Source organism: Thunnus albacares, chromosome 11, assembly GCF_914725855.1.
Source record: "Thunnus albacares chromosome 11, fThuAlb1.1, whole genome shotgun sequence".
Classification (NCBI taxonomy): domain Eukaryota; kingdom Metazoa; phylum Chordata; class Actinopteri; order Scombriformes; family Scombridae; genus Thunnus; species Thunnus albacares.
In genome coordinates this window covers 205126-224456 of record NC_058116.1, presented here as the reverse complement: position 1 = coordinate 224456, position 19331 = coordinate 205126, and the positions used below count along the sequence as shown (strand labels likewise).

At 40.0% G+C, this 19331-nt stretch overlaps 1 protein-coding gene across 1 annotated transcript in view; it reads left to right on the top strand.

Moving 5' to 3' along the window:
* Nucleotides 1-19331, top strand: part of enox1 (ecto-NOX disulfide-thiol exchanger 1) — a 99919-nt gene that overhangs the window by 24817 nt on the left and 55771 nt on the right. The window contains exons 4-7 of the mRNA XM_044366220.1: nucleotides 23-229; nucleotides 1193-1426; nucleotides 9673-9885; nucleotides 15804-15910. Of these exons, the coding sequence (XP_044222155.1) occupies nucleotides 23-229; nucleotides 1193-1426; nucleotides 9673-9885; nucleotides 15804-15910 (761 nt within the window). The remainder of the gene's footprint in view (nucleotides 1-22; nucleotides 230-1192; nucleotides 1427-9672; nucleotides 9886-15803; nucleotides 15911-19331) is intronic.

Below are 19331 nucleotides of genomic sequence, written 5' to 3'. Positions count from 1 at the left end.
AATGATGTGCATTGTGCTTCAGACCTGCCCCCTCCATCGACACGAGAGCGCCCCCCTGGCTGTAAGACCGTGTTTGTTGGAGGCTTGCCAGAGAACGCCACAGAGGAAATCATCAGGGAAGTGTTCGACCAGTGCGGGGAGATCACCGCCATCCGCAAGAGCAAGAAGAACTTCTGCCACATCCGCTTCAGTGAGGAGTTCATGGTGGACAAGGCTATTTATCTATCAGGTGGGCGGTCACACACACAAACATGATAGTTCAGTCATTGTGTACTCCATAAGCTTGAGACTTACTGTGTGCATTTCACAGAATTAATTTATGGTGGTATACAGTATTATGTGGGTCAAGATGAGTTCATAAAGGATATGACTTGAAGCATCTGTAATCCATATAAAGTTTTGCAACTGAAATGTTTTGGACACATCAACAGCATTCTGATCAATTGAACTTCATTATGTGAAATCATCAAAATGTTTGCATTATGCATCCTGTCATTTTTTAAAATTTTGTATGTGCCCTCTCTCCCCAGCATCTGAAATATGTTTTTGTGCGTTCTCCCCCTTTTCACTGTGAATGGCAGCAGGAGTAGCTGAACACAGTGATGAACACTTACCCAGCACTTTTTTAGGAACACCTGTGAAATGCAATCCAATGCAACAGTTCTGCCATGAATTCTACTTTTACGAAGTCTACCCCATTAACATACATGAGGGGGAAAATATTAGGAATGTGACATGTGAATCTGCTAAAGAATGCACCACAATCATTTCTTAGTTTTTTTTGATGGAAAGAATAGCTCACTACTGGAAATGTTACAGGATTTTGAAAATACCAATGCAACCTGAATGTTATGCATTAATATAATTAAACTAATAGTGTATTCACCAGGACTGTGCAAACCATCTACAGTTTGCATGTAAAGATTCCTAACAAGGCAGCAAAACACACATCAGAAGTTCTGAATTAGTATATTGCCTGTATATTGGAACACAATCCCTTGCAGTGCATAGTTAAACACAAGTCCAGCTGTATTAATTTCAGTGTTGCATTGCAGTGTTGCAAGCTGTTGCATTCTTCATTTTGGAGGTTCAAGATTTCAGGCAGAGAACAGTGGACACAAAAGAAGAACCCACGACAGCAGCTACAAGTTAAGTTAGTGGCCTATAACTATAATGTTTTATCTCCTCCTAGGGTATCGAATGCGTATTGGATCCAGCACCGATAAAAAGGACTCAGGGAGGATCCATGTTGACTTTGCCCAGGCCAGAGATGACTTGTATGAATGGGAGTGCAAACAGCGCTTACTGGCCAGAGAAGAAAGACATCGCCGCAAGATCCATGAAGATCGCCTGCGCCCACTGTCTCCTCCTCCTGTTGTGCACTACTCTGAACATGAAGCGGTTATGTTAGCAGAGAGACTGAAAGGTGAGCAGGGTGAGGAGAACAACTGATGAGATTAATTTAGGATTGTAGATAGAGACATACATATCTCTGCCTAAACAAAACAATCAGTACAATTATAAATGCCATTACAATTTTAATTAATAGAGTGAATAGTCCCAATATATGACATCTGCTGATAGAAAATATTATTTTCATTGCTGTCAAGGCCACACACTCCATGTGATTATGGAAAATAACACATCCACAGAGGCAAATGACTGATTTGCTTCAGTAAACTGTTGCTGAGAAATGTGCAGGCGTAGTGATAGATATGATTATAGAAAACATAGACAATCATTTTTATCAAGTATACAAATCTATAATCATGTATAGCTTTTCAAAGCTGGTTTAGAGGTCATTGTTAACAATACTTCAAATTTGATTGTCAACACATCTGTTGTTATGGTTACAGTCAGCAGTGTGTGTGGTGTGTGTACTGTATAATCTACTGTGCAGCACTGGAACCTACCTGCTGAGACACCTAATAACAATTGCAGATAAATCATTCAAGAACCTGCACAATTATTGATATTCTTCATCTTCATTTGTAGCCGATATGAACAGACTGATACCAACAGCTCTGTTTGTCTACAACCGTGTGAAGCAGGCAAACACTGTGACAACAGAGGTGAGCTGGAGGATAATACAGTGAAGATCATTTAACAGACCGTGTTTGCAGGTGTCTGTATATGTTAGTACTGTTCTACAGTTGCTCTAGTTATCACACTGTGATCCTTAGAGAGGTTCAGAGAGGCTCAACAAATGCAATTTGTTGCAACAAATTATTTGAGAGCAGGGAAGTCTTGACACTGTAGCCCCCAAAACCTGCTTTTCATTTCAGCACCCATGTTTTAACAGACTAGAGTATCTGACACACGGCTGCGTCATACCAGCAACATCGACATCATACCAGCAACATTACACCTTTCTCTATAGTTTCAATGTCTGTATCTGTCACCACTGCAGGTCAGCCTGCGTGGTGCATGTCGGGGGAGGGGGCCTCTCTGGTGGGGAACTCCAGCACGGAGAGTCGGTGACACATGCATCATATTAATTTGTTATTATCAGTGTGTTTCCGACCTGTTGTAGACGTGAGTATGAACGTGGCTCGGCAAAAAAATGCAGCAATCGTCCGGCAAAAAAGTTGAACCAGACTTGACTTTCACCGCAACGTAACCCAACATCATCCGGAAAGGTGCTGCGTTGGACACATATATGCAAGCATACATTCCTGGTGGATTACTTTGTAACGTAAACACTGTATTCAACTGTTTACCTCGCCATCATCACGATGAAAGATACAACAGTTACCACCGTGAAAACTTTGCAGAGTTGTAAAATCCTGTCTGAGTATTACAAACCTCTGTGCAGTGTTTTTGCTTCTGATAAGCCTTTAACTGCATTAATTTGTAGCTCCAACTCGACTTCCTGGATTGTATTTTGTTGTCTCACTGGTACCTTATATAACACGCCCCCACCACTGCAGCCCCTGTAGTGTTTTAACATGGGGCAGTTTTCAGTCTGAATGCAGCCTAAGATCTGTATGTCAAGCAAATTCTTTTAAAACCCAGTTTCATACTGTGTAATTGGTTCGATGTTAACGTTGGAGACCTTTTCTTTCCTTCCAGTCGGGCTCCAAACTTGATTACCTTTCACTCGCATATGGAGGAGCTGATACAAAGAGACACAACGTGGGTGTGGACAGGCAGGGATGTGCACAAGAAAGAAGCGAGTGATGAGGGCTGTTTTTGTGGAGGAGTGTGAAGGTCACTCCTCCTCCTCCTCCTCCTCCTCCTCCTCCTCCTCCTCCTCCTCCTCCTCCTCCTCCTCAATGTTTGCTCTGCTCTGCTGCAGCTGATTCTTCTCTCCCATGGCTGAAAACACACTAGTTTTACTGTATCTGGCAGGTTAAAGAAGGCTTCCCTGTGTTTTTGAAGACAAAGGAGGACTGGCTTCACCATTGCAATTTAGAGCAATAATCAAATCCAGCACACTACTCATTACTGCTGTGATCAGGGCCATTGAACAACATTACCATCCTGTCATGACGGTGAGTGGAGCAGGTGGACCCAATCGCAAGAGACGGCAGGCAGGCAGGATTTAATGAAATGATTCAAAAAAGTCACAGGAGACACTGAGACACAGGAACAAACACAGACGACTCGACAGAGACTGAACTGAAAACTGGACTATAAATACGCAGGGTGTGATTGAAAACTGAACACAGGTGAGTAAAAAAAGACACAGGTGAAACACATGAGGTAATCAACAAAGGCGGGAAAACAGGAAGTAAAGCTCACAAGACATAAGGAGAAAACATTTCAAAATAAAACAGGAACTAAAGTAATCAGACAACAGGTGACACAACACACAGGCAGACTGGGAGCTGATAAACTGACAGGACGGGACAGGACAGACAGCAGGGCTGGGCTAACAAGAATGATGCAGGGCAGGTGAGAGGAGGTGTACATGAACACAGGAAGAGTAAAGGAACACACAAGGGAAACACAGAGAAAACCAAAACCAGGCAACATAAGTGCAACACGGAAAACTCAAGAGAACAAAATACACAGAGTCCAAAAATAACAGATAAAGTCCAGGCAGGACGTGACACATCCATTGTTCTTTCATCTTGCTGGATTAAATCAAGTTACAGTAATGTTATCTTACAACCTAAAACATTTTGACCATGGTAATATTGTATAAGGTCATCCACACATAAATAAAATGAAATGAAAAAACAAAGAAGTCAACATATAACCTGTATATCATTAAAACAGCAATACCTCCATTCATAAAGAAATACCTTCATATACCATTTACTACTGTAGTAATCCTGTAGTAATCCTGCCCTCATTGTATGTCAGATTTACTCCCACTACTCGTTTATCACTTTGCACCTTCAACAATTCTACAAAAAAAAAAAAAAATTCTGGTCCAGAGAGGACTGCAAAAGTATGTCTCTGGTATTTCAGACTGGTAATGCAACAAATTACCACCAACATCACAATTCAACTTACAAAAATATTTTCCATGGCAATTGTCAAAGGTGAAAAGTCTGGTTGCACCTGTTTCAAACAGTAATACAGAAAGTTTGAACAACTCACTGTGATTGATTTTCATTCCCCCAAAACTTGTTCACTAACAAAGACCATGCCATTTGTACGTTATAAAAAGTAGTTTTATTTGGATTGTCAAGAGGGTTCAGGATTGGATGAGAATAGTGTATGGTAGGCTGATTGGGGGTCGAGGAGAGGGATGAAGGGGGTCAATTGCCAGGGGATGAATGGGAGCTGAAGGTTGGTCCTGGTCGTTTATGGTGGGATGATGGGGTTGAGGAGAAGGATGAAGGGGATCGATGGCATGGGGATGATCGGGGACCAAATGGAGTCACAATGAGGCTGGAGCATCTAGGAACTGAGGGGTCGAGACTCAGGGTGGGGGCATGTCTCAATGAGCTTTCTGCCCCATCATCCCCCTGTGGCTCCTAAAATAGGACAAGAAGAATTACTTAAGCGGAAGTATTAACCCTAACGCGCATGTCTTTGATGGTGGGAGGAAACCAGAGCACCTGGCAGAAACGTACGCAAACACTGGGAGAACATGCAAACTCCACACAGAAAGGACCTGGGATGGCCAGTGTTGGAACCCAGGACCTTCTTGCTGTGAGGCAAAAGTGCTAACCACTGAGCCACCTTGACGACCATTGAGAGGGGAGAGAGTAGAAAAACGGGATTTGGGGGGGAGGGTTGTGAAAACTGCGACGAACGGGAGAGAAAGGGGTTAGACAAGCCTATATAGGTATGCACAGGTTAGACACGCCTATATAGGTATGCACAGGTGATTGAATTAGCAAGGCATAGGTGATTGAATTTAGTGAGAGAGAGGGGTGTGGTCTTGCTCCTTAACCTTAGTTATAATAACTAATTTAAAACTGGTAATAAGTGCCCCTGGATTATCTCCTCATCATCAAATCCAGTGCAGCAGTCAGACAAACCCCCATTTAAATAAACATTTGATTTCCTCAGAGCAGCTTCTTGGTTCACCTTTGACCAACTGCACTTACCATAGTTGTGTGTACAGTGTTTCTATGCAAGGAGTGATAACTAACAATTAGTATCACTTCCACCTGGCTACAGTGGAGGTTTGTTCCTGACTGGATGGCCTCTGCTGTAGTGATGTTGCCATGTCTCAAGATCTCAGCATTATCCTGGGCCTCGACTGATCTCACAAGTTAAGACTGTTTTCTAAGAGTGTTTCTATGAACACTCTGTAGGACAACGATGATGACACAAAGTGGCACATTGTTGAATTAATTTTTGTGTGTGCCGGTTTTATTTTGTAATTTAAACAACATCACTCATTTTGTATGAAATGTCACCCAACAAAGAACATCAGTGTTCATGATAAAAATATAGACTGACAAATGAACAAAAGCAATAAGAACTTTAATAAAACATGTAGGTTTTGTTTCTTAAGGTGCTCTTAGCCTCCTTTGAGTCAGTCAGAGTCACTTGTTAATTTAAAATAATTTCTAACAGCTTCTGTTACCAGAGACACCTCTTACGTTTAATAAGGTTCATAAAATGGATTTTACAGTCATCTTAGCCTTAAGATGCTTTTGGGAAACAAAAAGCAGTTCTCAAGGTGAATGTTCACTTTCATTTATTCTCATAAAAACTGACTACTGGAAGCTCCATGTTATTTCACCAGAGTCATTGTACCAAATATACAGACTAGCTAGCAACATACACACCAACCATGTCTTTGGAGAGTACTTGTGAGTGTGTGTTTGTATGACAGCTCTAAGTGCAAATCTTTATTTAAGATGAAGCACTTTTAAGCCACACAGGCATGTCTTTTCCTCAATTAATGCTGTTCATGTGTACCTGACATATTTACAATTTACACAATTGTGCTGCCCCTAAAATTTGCTTCATGTTCATTATGAACAGTTAGACCAGAAAGGTGAGCTTTGAAATTCATGTACGTGTCCTTATGTAAAATATGTCGTGATGTTAGCGGGGGGATGTGATGAATACTTGTGGCCCATGCAGCTCCTACTGCTGGTTTTGGCTAGTTTTTGGAAAATGGATGCAAAGAAGCTTCTCTTTCTACAGAGCAGGGCATATAAAATTGGATGATGTGGTATTTTTAGAATGTGACTGCTGTTAAGACCCATGTCTACAATCAGAATACGACATGAAATGACACTCAACACACTGAGAATGACATTTCTTAAGTGCAGTATTTTTTAAACAAAAAAATTTAGGGAGAAAACACATTCATTCTCCTTAATATGGCACACCAACACCAAATGAGGAGGTGAAACGAAAAAGTGCTGTGTGACTTTGCTGCATTTTCAAAACATCAGAGCTTTAGAATTTGCTTTGAGTTGTTTGTATTTGCTTTTGCATCTCCAATTTAACTACAAAATCCAAACTTCAGTCTCTGTGAAGTTTTCCCATCAACCCACCACCTAACATAAACAAGCATGTATTTTTTTCTGAATAACCTTTTTGAATTCATTCTTTACCTCAAACAGCAGGGGAAATAAATTTCCATTATTCCTTCAGTCGTCCCTGTTCAGCTGAGCTTCATTGTGCTCACTGTAATGTGACTGTAATCTGCTGCTGTGTATGAATGGGGCTTTATCGGTGCAGGGGAAAGTGTCTTCTTACAGGTTGTGTTGCAGTGGGTATTGAGCTCATTTAATGCTCTCTAATTCACTCTGTTCTGCTGTCGTTCGCGGCTCTGTGGCATCGCTCAATTATTATTCAAATGGGGGAGAACACACTTGACAGAGGCCCGTGGAGACTCAGTACTTTTTACGACTGAGACCAAAGGCTGTATTGGTTGAAAAGTTGAATATCAAAATTGCCTTTTGTGTTCAGTGGCTGTGACATGGTTCACAGATCCATGAACAGTGAACGCCCCTAGAGAAGTATTTTAATCCCCACTATAGTTGCTCTGTTGTTTGTTTAGCCTGACTGAATGTTAAAGGTCCCATGAAACAGCTTTCAGATCATACTCTTATGTCGCCATTTTGTGTAATGTTGCATGAAACAGTATGCTGGGGAGGGACTTGACATCAGGAGGGACGTGACTTGGGAGTTAAAGTTTGTGGACAAAGGAATAAGTGACACTGGAATCATGGGGGTGAGTCATCTGTTTTAATGTATAGTTTTAGTTGTTTGCAGAGGATTGGTGTGTTTTAATGTTCCCTAACGCCTCCTACTTCATTTCTGCTGACAATTTGTCTCTCTCGAAAAATAGATTTTGATTTCTTAACCATCCTTGTTAAATAAGGGTCAAATTACATAATATAAAGGTAACCAGAAAGGATCACTCACCTCCTTTCCCATCACTCCCACATACAGCGAAGATGAATGAGGACAAAGAGGAAGGGCCAGCTTGTTACTGCTGCTAGTACAACAGTTTGGTGAAAAAAATATCTCTTTTTGGTTTTTGTTGGAATTTTGTAAACACACCTGAGTTTCCTGTTTCATTGTCCTCTCCTTTTAAAAGTCTGACCACAACCAGCATCACTGAGGGTGTATTGTGCCTGTAACCACACCCAACAGTGATGTCACAGTGTACCGACATACCCCAGAGTACACATCTAAATCACTGCAGCAATGTGAGAAGTTAATCACTGGAGGTCAGCGGAAACAAGATTTTCAGTTGCTCTTAAGTTGCTCTTAAATGACACTTCACAGGAAATAAAAAGGTGAGATTATGATATTTTCAAAAATGTGGAAATTAATTTTATAATTTACAGTATAGTGTTGTGTAAGGGTAAATAGTGCAATAGACACAGAAACACAAGATAACAACATGAAAAATGATTTTGTTTTTCTCTGTGACTTCTTGAAACTACAGAATTGATTATTGTTGTCAGTGTTTCTGCCCTTGAAATGGATGAGGATTATGTAAAAGGAGATTAAAAAGAAGAAAAGTATTTCCTTTTATGGTTCCTGTACTCTGGATTATTATTTGTGTCTGCCTTTCTACACACTTTGTGTATATACATGTATTATATTTGGTTTTGAAAGTACTTATGTCCATATGAGCACATTTTTGCATTTGTATATTTCACATATTGCTTTTCATTGTGATCTTCTTATTTTAATTTGTCATTGTCTGGTACAGTCACATATCTATTCTGATTTACTCTATATATTTATACTGTATGTGCTTTATATTTGAAAAGGCCTTGTACATTATAGTGACTTTTTATAGAATCTTGCATATTGCAAACTTTGTGGTCTACCAGTATTCTTATAATGCACATGCTCTGCCAATTATTACTGCCATTTTTCACAATCTCTTAATGCTTAATCACATCTCCTGATATTGAAATTGTTGGACGCTTTTGCTCTACACCCAAGATACACTCACTGAAAGAGACGCTCACTCATTTATCACACTCAGTTGCACAAAAAAATCTTTCCAGGTCAGTCATGATGTAAAATTCAACCATGAGCATCTTTTTAAAATGAGATTTTTAAAATATTAAAATTGATCTTTAAGGAAATTTGGGGCTCATATAGTATAGTTTGAAGTTGTGGTTATAGTTGGGATTCACCTTTAATATTTTGTCATGTAACAGATGACAATGACTGGTCATTGTTGTGGATATTTTGAGCGATGCACTTTACCCATGACCGTTTAAGTCATGTTGCATGTAATTTCAGCAATTTTGGTTTTAGCATCTGACTGTGTCATCCACCTATCTGCGTTGTTTAGGGAAGCCTCCTCTGACCTTGGTAACCATGGAAATGCTGATATACCCTATATCAGAGAGGTTTCTGCCTTCCCCAAAACATCACAGACAGCTGAAGTCTCAAGGAGAAGATATCTTAATCTCTGATCAAGAATTACAGTGTGACCTCAAAGCCAAGCTTGACCCAAAGTAACCCAATTTGTAACCGCTAAAGATGGAAAATTCCATAACAGTCATAAACTTACAAAAATAAGGACATGAAGCACACATCACAACAGAAGCTGGCTCCAATAGAAACCTTTACAGAGTATGTAATATATCACTATGCTAAAAATAGAGATATTGTTTAGTTTTGGAAGCTGGGAATGGAGAGTGTTTTTTGAAAGAATTATCAGAATCATTGAATTATTGAGACATGCATGTTGTGGTATATTGTGGTAAGGTTTGATGTTATTTTTCTTGTCTGTGTAAGTATCTCACACTTTGTTACCTTTTCCCACAGACGACCACAAGTTCAGTGAGGCCACGGCAGTGCTGTTCACCTGGATCGACCGGGGCGAAGTCAACCGCCGGACCGCCAATCACTTCTACTCTATGATCCAGTCAGCCAACAGCCACGTTCGCCGGCTGATGAGTGAGAAAGCTCAGCATGAGGAGGAGATGGAGCGGGCTAAAGAGATCTTCAAGAACGCCCTGCTGGCCATATTAACACAATGTAAGGAGACTTATTTATTTCCAACACATTGTCACACTGTTAGAACATTGCAGGCAGATGGAGTGCACATGGGAAAAGTCATTAAGGTAATTTCTACTTGTGACTTGTATTCAGACTACAAATAGCTTCTTCCGTCTTTCATAATGCTTCATCATGTAAAGGCATAATCTTACATCAGCTGGCCAGCAAGCAAAATTGGGTAGAATAAACAATAAGAACAAATGACAAAAAATGACGGTCAACCTTGTAGATGAATTCAGTTAATCATAACAGCAATAATGACAGGGAAACATGCAAGTTAGAGCTGATAAGCTGTGACAGCCAACTAGCTTGTTGACAAGAAACAGTTCAAATTAAAAATCATTGTCTGCTCTGTAAATAGATACACCAGAGGGGTGTTCCATCAACGCAGCTAAAGAAAGCTGCACTTTCTTGAAAAAGCCTGGCCAGAATTAATGACAACTTTCACTTGAGGCTCAAGCCATTCAACTAATGTAGCTTAGCTGCATCTAGTCAACGCTAAGTCTAGCCAGACTGGTGTGAGCGTGCACGGAGTACATAAGCAGCCCAGAACAGTTGATTGTCAAAAAGACTATACTATATCGCAAAAAGAAGAGAAAACTAGAGTGGTGTTCTTCTCAGAGGAGAAGAACAAAGAACAAAGCTGCTGATTGAACTATATGAAGAATATAAAGGAGTTTTCACCTAAAAGGGCAAAACTACTGCAATTAACAAGGTGAAGGAGATGACTTGGCACAAAATTGATGACAGATTAAATGTATAGCTGTAGGTGGGTAGTGATAGCCTAAAGGTTAGAGGTGGTAACTTATTTCTAGAAGATTGACGGTTCAATCCCTGCATCCGGCTTGATGAGTCTGCATCATGAAATGAAGAGCAGTGCTTGTTCCTGTTCATGGTTTTATCTTTATTTGTTAATAAATGAGCATTGAGATCAGTGACTGTGGTTATATTGTCACTAGGCTAGATAATATCAGATGTATATTTAAAACTATGGTGTAGGCAACTCAAGAGAACTGACTTACCATTACTAACATTATCATACTCTTTGACACATTTCTCTTTCACAGGATGGCAAGCATCACTGAAACTTAAAATTAACTGGAAACTGCAGGATATAAGTACAGTGGAAACCGCTTATAGTGATCATGTCTGTCTGGGTCAAATATCACTGTAAGCAGATGATTATTATAACCTTTTCTCTTTTTTCTTTATTTAAAATATAAAGTTACTGAATTTTAATAACTGTCTCATAATACAGTATAGCTGCTTCAAACGCAGTGTGTACATTTTTGAAGCAGCAGGTTCTGACTTTTGCCAAATTCCTTATTATAGGAGAAGATAACAGTGAAATTTACTTAAATTTCTTCCCCCCCTTTTATTGCCATAAGTTCTGAGAGGGAGAGGGAAGGAGGGAGACTACATTTGTCATTGATAGAAAATGACTTTCTGTCTCTGTCATGATTTCAGTGTGCACGAAGCAGCAGCCACTTATCATGGAAGTAAAGTATGAAAATAGATTTATGTGATTTAAAATGTTTTTTCATACGTTGTCATGTATGAAGAGACCCAAAATGAACACTGTGGGTGGACTACTTGAGTTCTAGAGGTGATTTATTTAAACAGCATAAATGCTGTATAGGAATGATTTTGTCCCAAACTTTTTGATCCATATAAGCAGCTGATCACTGTAACTGTGATCACTGTAAGCAGTTGCCACTGTACACACTTAAACACAGCAGAAGGTCATGGTTTGGACTTTATTTAATTTTGTTTTTGTCTTCACAGCTTGAACAAAATGAGTGAATGAATAAATAAATAGCTTCAAAATAACGCTGGCACACTTTTATTTCTTAAATTACGAATACTAAGCTTTTAATTAAAAGGGTTGCGAGTGCAAAAAGACACTTGATGGAACCATCTTTTGAGAGTCTGTTCCTGTCCATCAGACATTCTTTGACACACAGCTAAATTAAGCTTTACCATTAGCCTGCCACGGTGCAGGCTAGTTCTGCTGACTATGTTACCATGGTTACTGAGATGGGACTCATATAAGCCGTAGTGATGGAACTGATCTCTAATTTAAATTAGCGAGGCTTATTGAAATAAGCCAGGCTATCCCATTAGCCAGCTTGATGGAACACCCTTCAGCTGTAGTATTAAACTTGCTGTTCCCACGGTAACTACAGGTGTCGTCAAATCAACAAGGACTGAAATTGTAAGGATTATAACTTTAAGCTTCATGGAAAGTTACCCTGGTAGCCAATGGGTTCAATTCCAGCCAGGGACCTTTATTGCATTTCAACTCTCTCTGATATAATTGGCAAGAGCAGTGTAATCTTTTCAAACACTGACAACAAAGTGTTGACCATAATCTATTTTTGATTATTTTGTGTTCCGTTATTGTAAATATAATGTGGAAATAGCTTAATATCTGACAATATTCAGGCCAGTTCCTTTGAGATTTTAAATAATAGCTAATTACCCCCATCACTACAGCATCAGCATACAGTGTGACTGCATTCATTATTACAGTTCCTCACACTACTACAGGGTGTGGTGCACACAGGTTACAGAGGTGCAGACCATGAAGCCATTTTTACCCCATCCATTTTAAAGCCTGCCTCAATGCAAGTCATTTACTCTACAAGGATCTCAGCCCAGTCTCCATGACAACACTCCCCCATCTGTCTCACCATCAGATCCATTATCTTCAGCTCACTGTGATTAGGTCAGTCGCACAAGGTTTTAGAGTCAGTAATGTGACAATGCTCTGACCTTTTCACAGGCTCAGAAAATGCCAACACACAATGACTAATAACCACAGCTGGTATTTTGAATGCATGTGGTTCTACTTTGAAATAGCTGTGGTTAACCATTACTCATTCACTGTCACTTCTCGAAATATTTCCATTTAAGCTGCATTAAGTAATTTTTGACCATTAGGGGGCAGAGAAAGTCAGCAGCAGATGCAGCTACATAATTATTCAGTTAAAGTTGTGTTGTCTGTCAATGTATTAATTAAGCTTCTCAGAGCAGGAAATCACTCCTAACACTGTGTCTACACAGAAAACAGAAAGCAGAGCAGCAGCAGTGAGTGCTCCATCTGTGTGTCTACACAGGAGGTGTTCAGGTATCGTGAGGAATGTAGGTCAACTGCGTTGACTGTAGTTCAGGCCGTGGTTACACACGTGACATGTGAGCCGATATGTGGGCTGTGTAGACAGCTATATTGATTATCATATAAGTGTACTGTTCCATCAGACACACGTGACACGGATGACTGAAAAAGGTGACTGAGACACTGTCAGTGTAGACACAGTGTAAATTGGCTAAAAAATTCTCAGAGTGATGTATTTTTGGTCCTCCTATTAGGACTAGGAGTAAAACCATTTTATTAAGTTAACTTATCACTCCTATATCTGCCAATATTTAGGAGAGCGCCTGGTGTCCTAACTTGTTAGGAGCTGCAGGAGACAACATTCAGGTAGAGATATTCTGTGAGAGGAGAGATGTTTTATGATAGCTTGATAAGAATAAGCTTCATAAAAGATTGTATAAAAATAAAAAGTAAGAATAAAATCGTATAAAAATAAGGAGAACACACGTTGTCCCCACAAAAGACCGCATCCTGACGGCGTTACACTTTGTTGTAACAGGGAACATGCAGCTTTGCAACAATGATGAATCAGTCATTGATTCATCAGTTCACTGTGCATGTCAACATGTAAACAAGTCTTGTAAGTCTGCTGGAAGTTTGTGTGAGGGAGTTCAGAGGCCAGGACAGAGGACTGTAGAAGGGTAAGTATAGTGCTGTCTGTCTGTCTGTCTGTGTTTGTTTATCTGTCTGTGTCTGTCTGTCTGTCTGTCTGTCTGTCTGTCTGTGTCTGTCTGTTGATCTTGTGGCTCCATCAGAGAAAGTCTTAAGCACAGGAACTACAAAGATGTTTCTGAAATGAGTGGATGATGCTTTATGTTCATTCAGGTTTGACAAGTAAGAATGACATCACTTGTGAAAATGTTTGAGTTTGAGTGACAGCAAATAAAATTTCAGAGCTGTACTTTGAAGGGCAACATTACAGTTTTTTGTTCTAACTGCATGCTCAAAAGTTATATATATTATAACTTTTGAGTTATATTCTCATTCAGTCTTATATTGGAGCATACAAATTCACTACATTACAATTTCCATTTAGCTTAAACATATAATATGACATGTGACAACACCCATATTGTGTATTGAGTCCAACCAATAAACATCCATTCTGGATAAATGTTGCCTTGTCAGTCTTGAAGGAACTGAAGCTGCAGGTGATGAGATGTAAGTACAGAGCACTGACCAGGAGGGAGACCTGGTCATCACATGACACACTCTAGCTGACACCTATCACCAGCCTTAATGTGCTACCAACACAACATAATTTATTGTTTTGTTTTTTAAGAAAGGACAAATTATATTTTCAGTGTGTATCTATCTTCAAGCATAATAAATAAACTGTTGATCAGGAGTTCCTGTCCATTTTCCTCCTTAACCCACTCCTTGTGAATTTGCACCTAATTCGCATGACATGTAATCACATAAAATTATATTTCTACTGAATGTTTATCAAATTAATATTTTGAATTACAGTAAAGACAGATCAATGATTTACAATAACATTTGCTTTTTGTATTCTACAGATAAAAGTTTTGTCATTCCGTCATTATTTGCTCAGAAAGTCGGGTCTCATGAGTTCATAAGACACTCTAGTCTCATGGAGCCAGTTGTATACTCAGTAGAGTAGTACTGCCTATAGTTTATGTCTAAAGACAAGCGCACTTTCCAAAAGTGTCAAATGGAAATTTGCATCAATGCTCTAATCATCAAAGGTCATGTGACTTCCATTCATGCTAAAATTAACTAGCTTTATGAAGAGCACATTATGTGTATTTATATTGTTTTTTGATGTTACCTTAGTAAATGTTTCAATTATATGTTACTGTTGGTTCAGCCACACAAGTAAAATAATCAAATCTGGTGCTGTAATAACCATCATCTCATCATGATGTTTTAACTTCATGATCAGTACACAAATGGTTATACAGTTGTAATACACAGTGCAGGTTCTGCAGGCTGCAGTCCGAGCAGCATGTAACAGAGAGTATAGTCTGTCCTCTCAGATGTTGACAGAGCAGAACCCAGTGAATATGTAAAGAAACCCAAAGACACAGGCCAGTCAAGTTCTTCCACAAACCATTCGCATCATGTTAAACATTAAACAGGAATGGGCTTTCACCAAACTGTTCACACATAGTTGGAAGCACACATTTGTTTAAAATTTCTACTACTACTAATTAAACTATAAATAAACCTCTGAAAGGTGCACATGGTTTAGTCAACTCATGGACAATTTACAATTTATCACCTAAAACTGATTCTGCAAATTGCCCATGATTCCAGTGAAGTCTTATTCTACTGTGTTTTATCATGAAATACAGCCAGACAGTAATTCTTTCTCAGTGTACGAAACAGAGTTAGATGGCTTTCCACCTTTGTCTTATGCTCAAGATATAATAAAGACCTAAAAAATCATGATAGAAATAATCTTCTCTAATTTTTGTGCAATGCATCTGGGAGAAATAATATGGTAACTTACTGTTTGGCTGCAAGATGTATGACCTTTCATAGTTTGACCTGAGCAAATGATGACACTGTTTTAATTCTGGAGTGAACTGTTCCTTTAATATGAAAGAAACGTCAACATCAAGATGCCTGCATTCACTCAGCCTATGGTCAGTGTATGTCCACGGTCTCTCCTCTGTCTGCTGTATGAGCCTCAGTCAGTGCTTCAATGCTACATAAACGGCTTGTTTTGTCTTGACCCTCCCTCCTCCTCCTCCTCTTCCTGTTCACCCCAAAGTCGAGCAGATCAACACCGTTTTCACCGCCGCCACCAGGCAAAAGGCATGGGACCATTTCTCAAAAGCACAACGCAAGAACATAGACATTTGGCGCAAGCAGTGTGAGGTTGGTATACATTTTACTGTTTTCTCCTCCCACCTCAGCCCACTTTCTTCTCTGCTGTCATTTCTGAGTCCCCATGAGAAAGCTGACAGACAGCCCTGTAGGATTTCTTGTATTCAGTGTCCTTGTTGTTGTTTTTCTGAATGCTGTGCCCTCACAGACAGACAGACAGACATCAGCTTCTGATTGTCGTTCTTTTTTCCCTCCAGCCCCGATGTAAAGCAAAGATCTGAAGCCACCTCGAAAGTGTGAGGTGCTGCTATGGCAACAGTGATTTCCAGGGTTAAGTCTCTGATCAATTATTCATCCAGAGTCAAATCCAGATAACAAGTATGACTGCTGTGTATAAAGGAGTGGGGATTTGTCCGTTTTTAGCTTAGTCAGCCCTTAGGGGCATGCAGCAACAATCCAAACCATGGATGCTGATTCATGGATGGAGCAGCCTGTTGCTCTGCTGGGAGTCTAGTTTTTTCGATCTGCAGGGGCCTAAGTGAATCCTATATGATAAAAAATTACCTAACTCTCACCAAAGCTTCATCCAAGCCACCACAATATCACCATATATAATATTTTTGCTTTAAAAAGAGACTGAGACAGAGATTGATGCATAGTACACCTGATGAGACATAATCATCTCTAGCATGCTACAGTACCATTGTAAAAGCTCCCCCTGTAAAGGCTGGTATTTGTGGTAAGTGTAACCATATCTCTGTGGCAACAGCATTGATTTTGCTAACTGTATGGAAACACACTGCATATTTTTCCTCTGTAGAAATGGACATTATTCTGTCAGAAATGTGCTGTGAAATCACACTCAACAAATGAGGAGATAATGAATATGGCAACCATAGAGAGATCTGATTATCCCAGGGGGCTTCTGCGGCAGTGATGAGAGAATGTAATAGGCAGACAGGGGCTTTCTGCTTTTAGCTTGATTTTTTAATGCTTATGTCTCTTCACACGTATATGTACTCCACTTTATGAATGCCTTAAGATCATGACTGCAGTGGCAATGATGGAAAATGCAGTTGTGAAGTGGGCAACAGATGCATTTGAATACATGGATGTTCTTAATCTTGATTTTATTAAACTCACACTAAAAAAATGATTTACAGAGTGGAAAGCTGTCAGTAAAGAAAGAAAAAGATCTTCTGTTCAGGAATTTACATATGCTACAAAAGTGATGTATCAAACAACATAGTCTTTGTTTTATTTCTTGGGCTTTCCAGAATTTCAGAGTCCACTGCACTGTATGTCAGGACAAAATTACAATTAATGCAATGAGCATTCAATGGCAGTGCTCATAAAGACACTCTTATAATATCTTTTTTACTTTCAGTCCTCTTAGCCCATCCCAGGGCACAGTCATCAACTTTACAAAAAGATGCTTGTTGATTGTGACCTGCTTTGCACAATGTTGTGACGTTGCGCACAATAGCCTGCCACAGTTTTGGACATTATAATGAACTCATATGTACACAGAGTTGGCTTAGCAGCAAGTTAGATGGTTTGCAAGCTTAAGACTCACACTCAGACTCAGCCCCCACAGTAAAAGGGAGGATGTAGATTTACCTCAAATACTTTGCTCACCACTGTAAAATAATCTCAATCTTCTCAATGTCTTTAAGCAAATTGCAACTCCAAACTCTCTCTTTCAGCTTTTACTGTGACCATGGATGACCATCTCACTGATAAAATAAACCTGACATGTAGTGTCCTTCAGGGCTCTATCTTAGGTCCAATTCTCTTCCACCTCTACATGCTACTACATGGCAGCATTATTAGAAATTACAACATCAATTTTAACAGCTAGGTAGACAACATCCAGCGGTATATCTCTTTATGTCCGAATAACTTAAGTCTTATCAACAACTTGACTGCATGCATCTTTGTCATGCAGTAAGTCTTTGGATGACCCAAATTTCTTACAGCTGAATCAAGATACAACTAATATTCTAGTTATTGGAGCAAAAGCTGAGAGAGAGAAACTGTCTGACCGCCTAAGGTCAATCACACTAAACATCAAGGATAAGGTCAAACACCTTAGTGAATGGCTTTGTGCCATCTAATCTGTCTGATAAGGCAGCTTTTGCTTATCATGACCCTAATACTGTGGTAGAGTGTGTTTAAGAGACTGACTCTGTAATCACTTCAAAACAAAATCTTAAGACATAACATTGATTTCTCCTTAAGTGTTTTTTACCTACTGATATCTTACCTCGCTTTTTTTAAGTTTAAGTTGTCCTATTTTCTTTTTGTCCCTGTTTATTGTTCTATTCTCTAACTAAAACCACGCCATTTGTGTAGAGTTTTAAAGAATAGTTTATTGAGATCAGCAAGAAGATTCAGGAAAGAATAGGATGAGGGTCGATTGCAGTGGGATGTTTGGGGTTGAGGGGGGGGGGGGAGGGTGAGTCACTGGGGAAGGTCAAAGGGAGCGGGAGGTTAGTTGAGGTCGTGTATGAAGGGATCAAAGGGAGGGTTGAAAGTGGGTTGACTGGTTGGGGGAGTGAATGGCGGCCGGTTGAAGTTGAGTCGAGGCTGGGGCATCTAGAAACCCAGGGCTGGAGACTCAGGGTGGGGGCACGTCTCAATGAGCAAATCTGCTTCATCGTCCCCCAAGGTACTTCACTGGACTAGGTGTGAATGGGCCCTTTGGATATCATGGAGGTGGCAATGGATATAACTGTGGTAGGCTTGAAAAGACCAGCGGCCAAGGATTTTAATTGTGCAGTCTGGGATTCCTTGACTAGATGCAGTTGAAGCAGCTCCTACATGGAAGGAGTGACCATAGTTCAGGTGAAATTCCTGATTTGGACAGAACTTGACAGACGTGGTGGTGGAACCAGAAGCGTGTTGCGACTCTGCTGGATTCGGTGGTGAAGAGTGAGTCTTGGGGAGAAGCATGGTGGGCTAATCTAAGTTTGGATGGGTTCAAAAGGGCTCAGGTATGAGTTTAAATGGAAGAGAAAAATGGGGTGAGAGAGACCCAGCTGGTTTTGCTCCATTTGACGTTGAATCTGAGGATGTTTGGTGAGTGGATAGAAATTACAGAGAGGCTAGTGTGCTGTGATGGGTCGTAATTAGACGAGGTGGTGGTGAATTCAGAGCATCGTAAAAAACTGAAGAATGCAAGGAGGAACATGGCTTCCAGGGTTGAGTCGATGGATAAGTAACCTGCGCGATGGGTTTGGATGCATCGGGTGAGGAGGTCTGCAGCATGGGGTAGATGTTATGGTGCTAGTTGAGGTTCTGCCTTTCTTAAGCCTTTAATTAACATGTTGATGTCGGGGTGAGAAATGGAAGGGGCTGGAGCTCCAGAGAGAAGTTTAATGAAGAAGTTTATACCGCTCAGGTATGCTTGGATAGTGGATGTTCTGATTTTGAGAACCAAATGGGTGTGAGTGATGAAGCTGGTTAATGT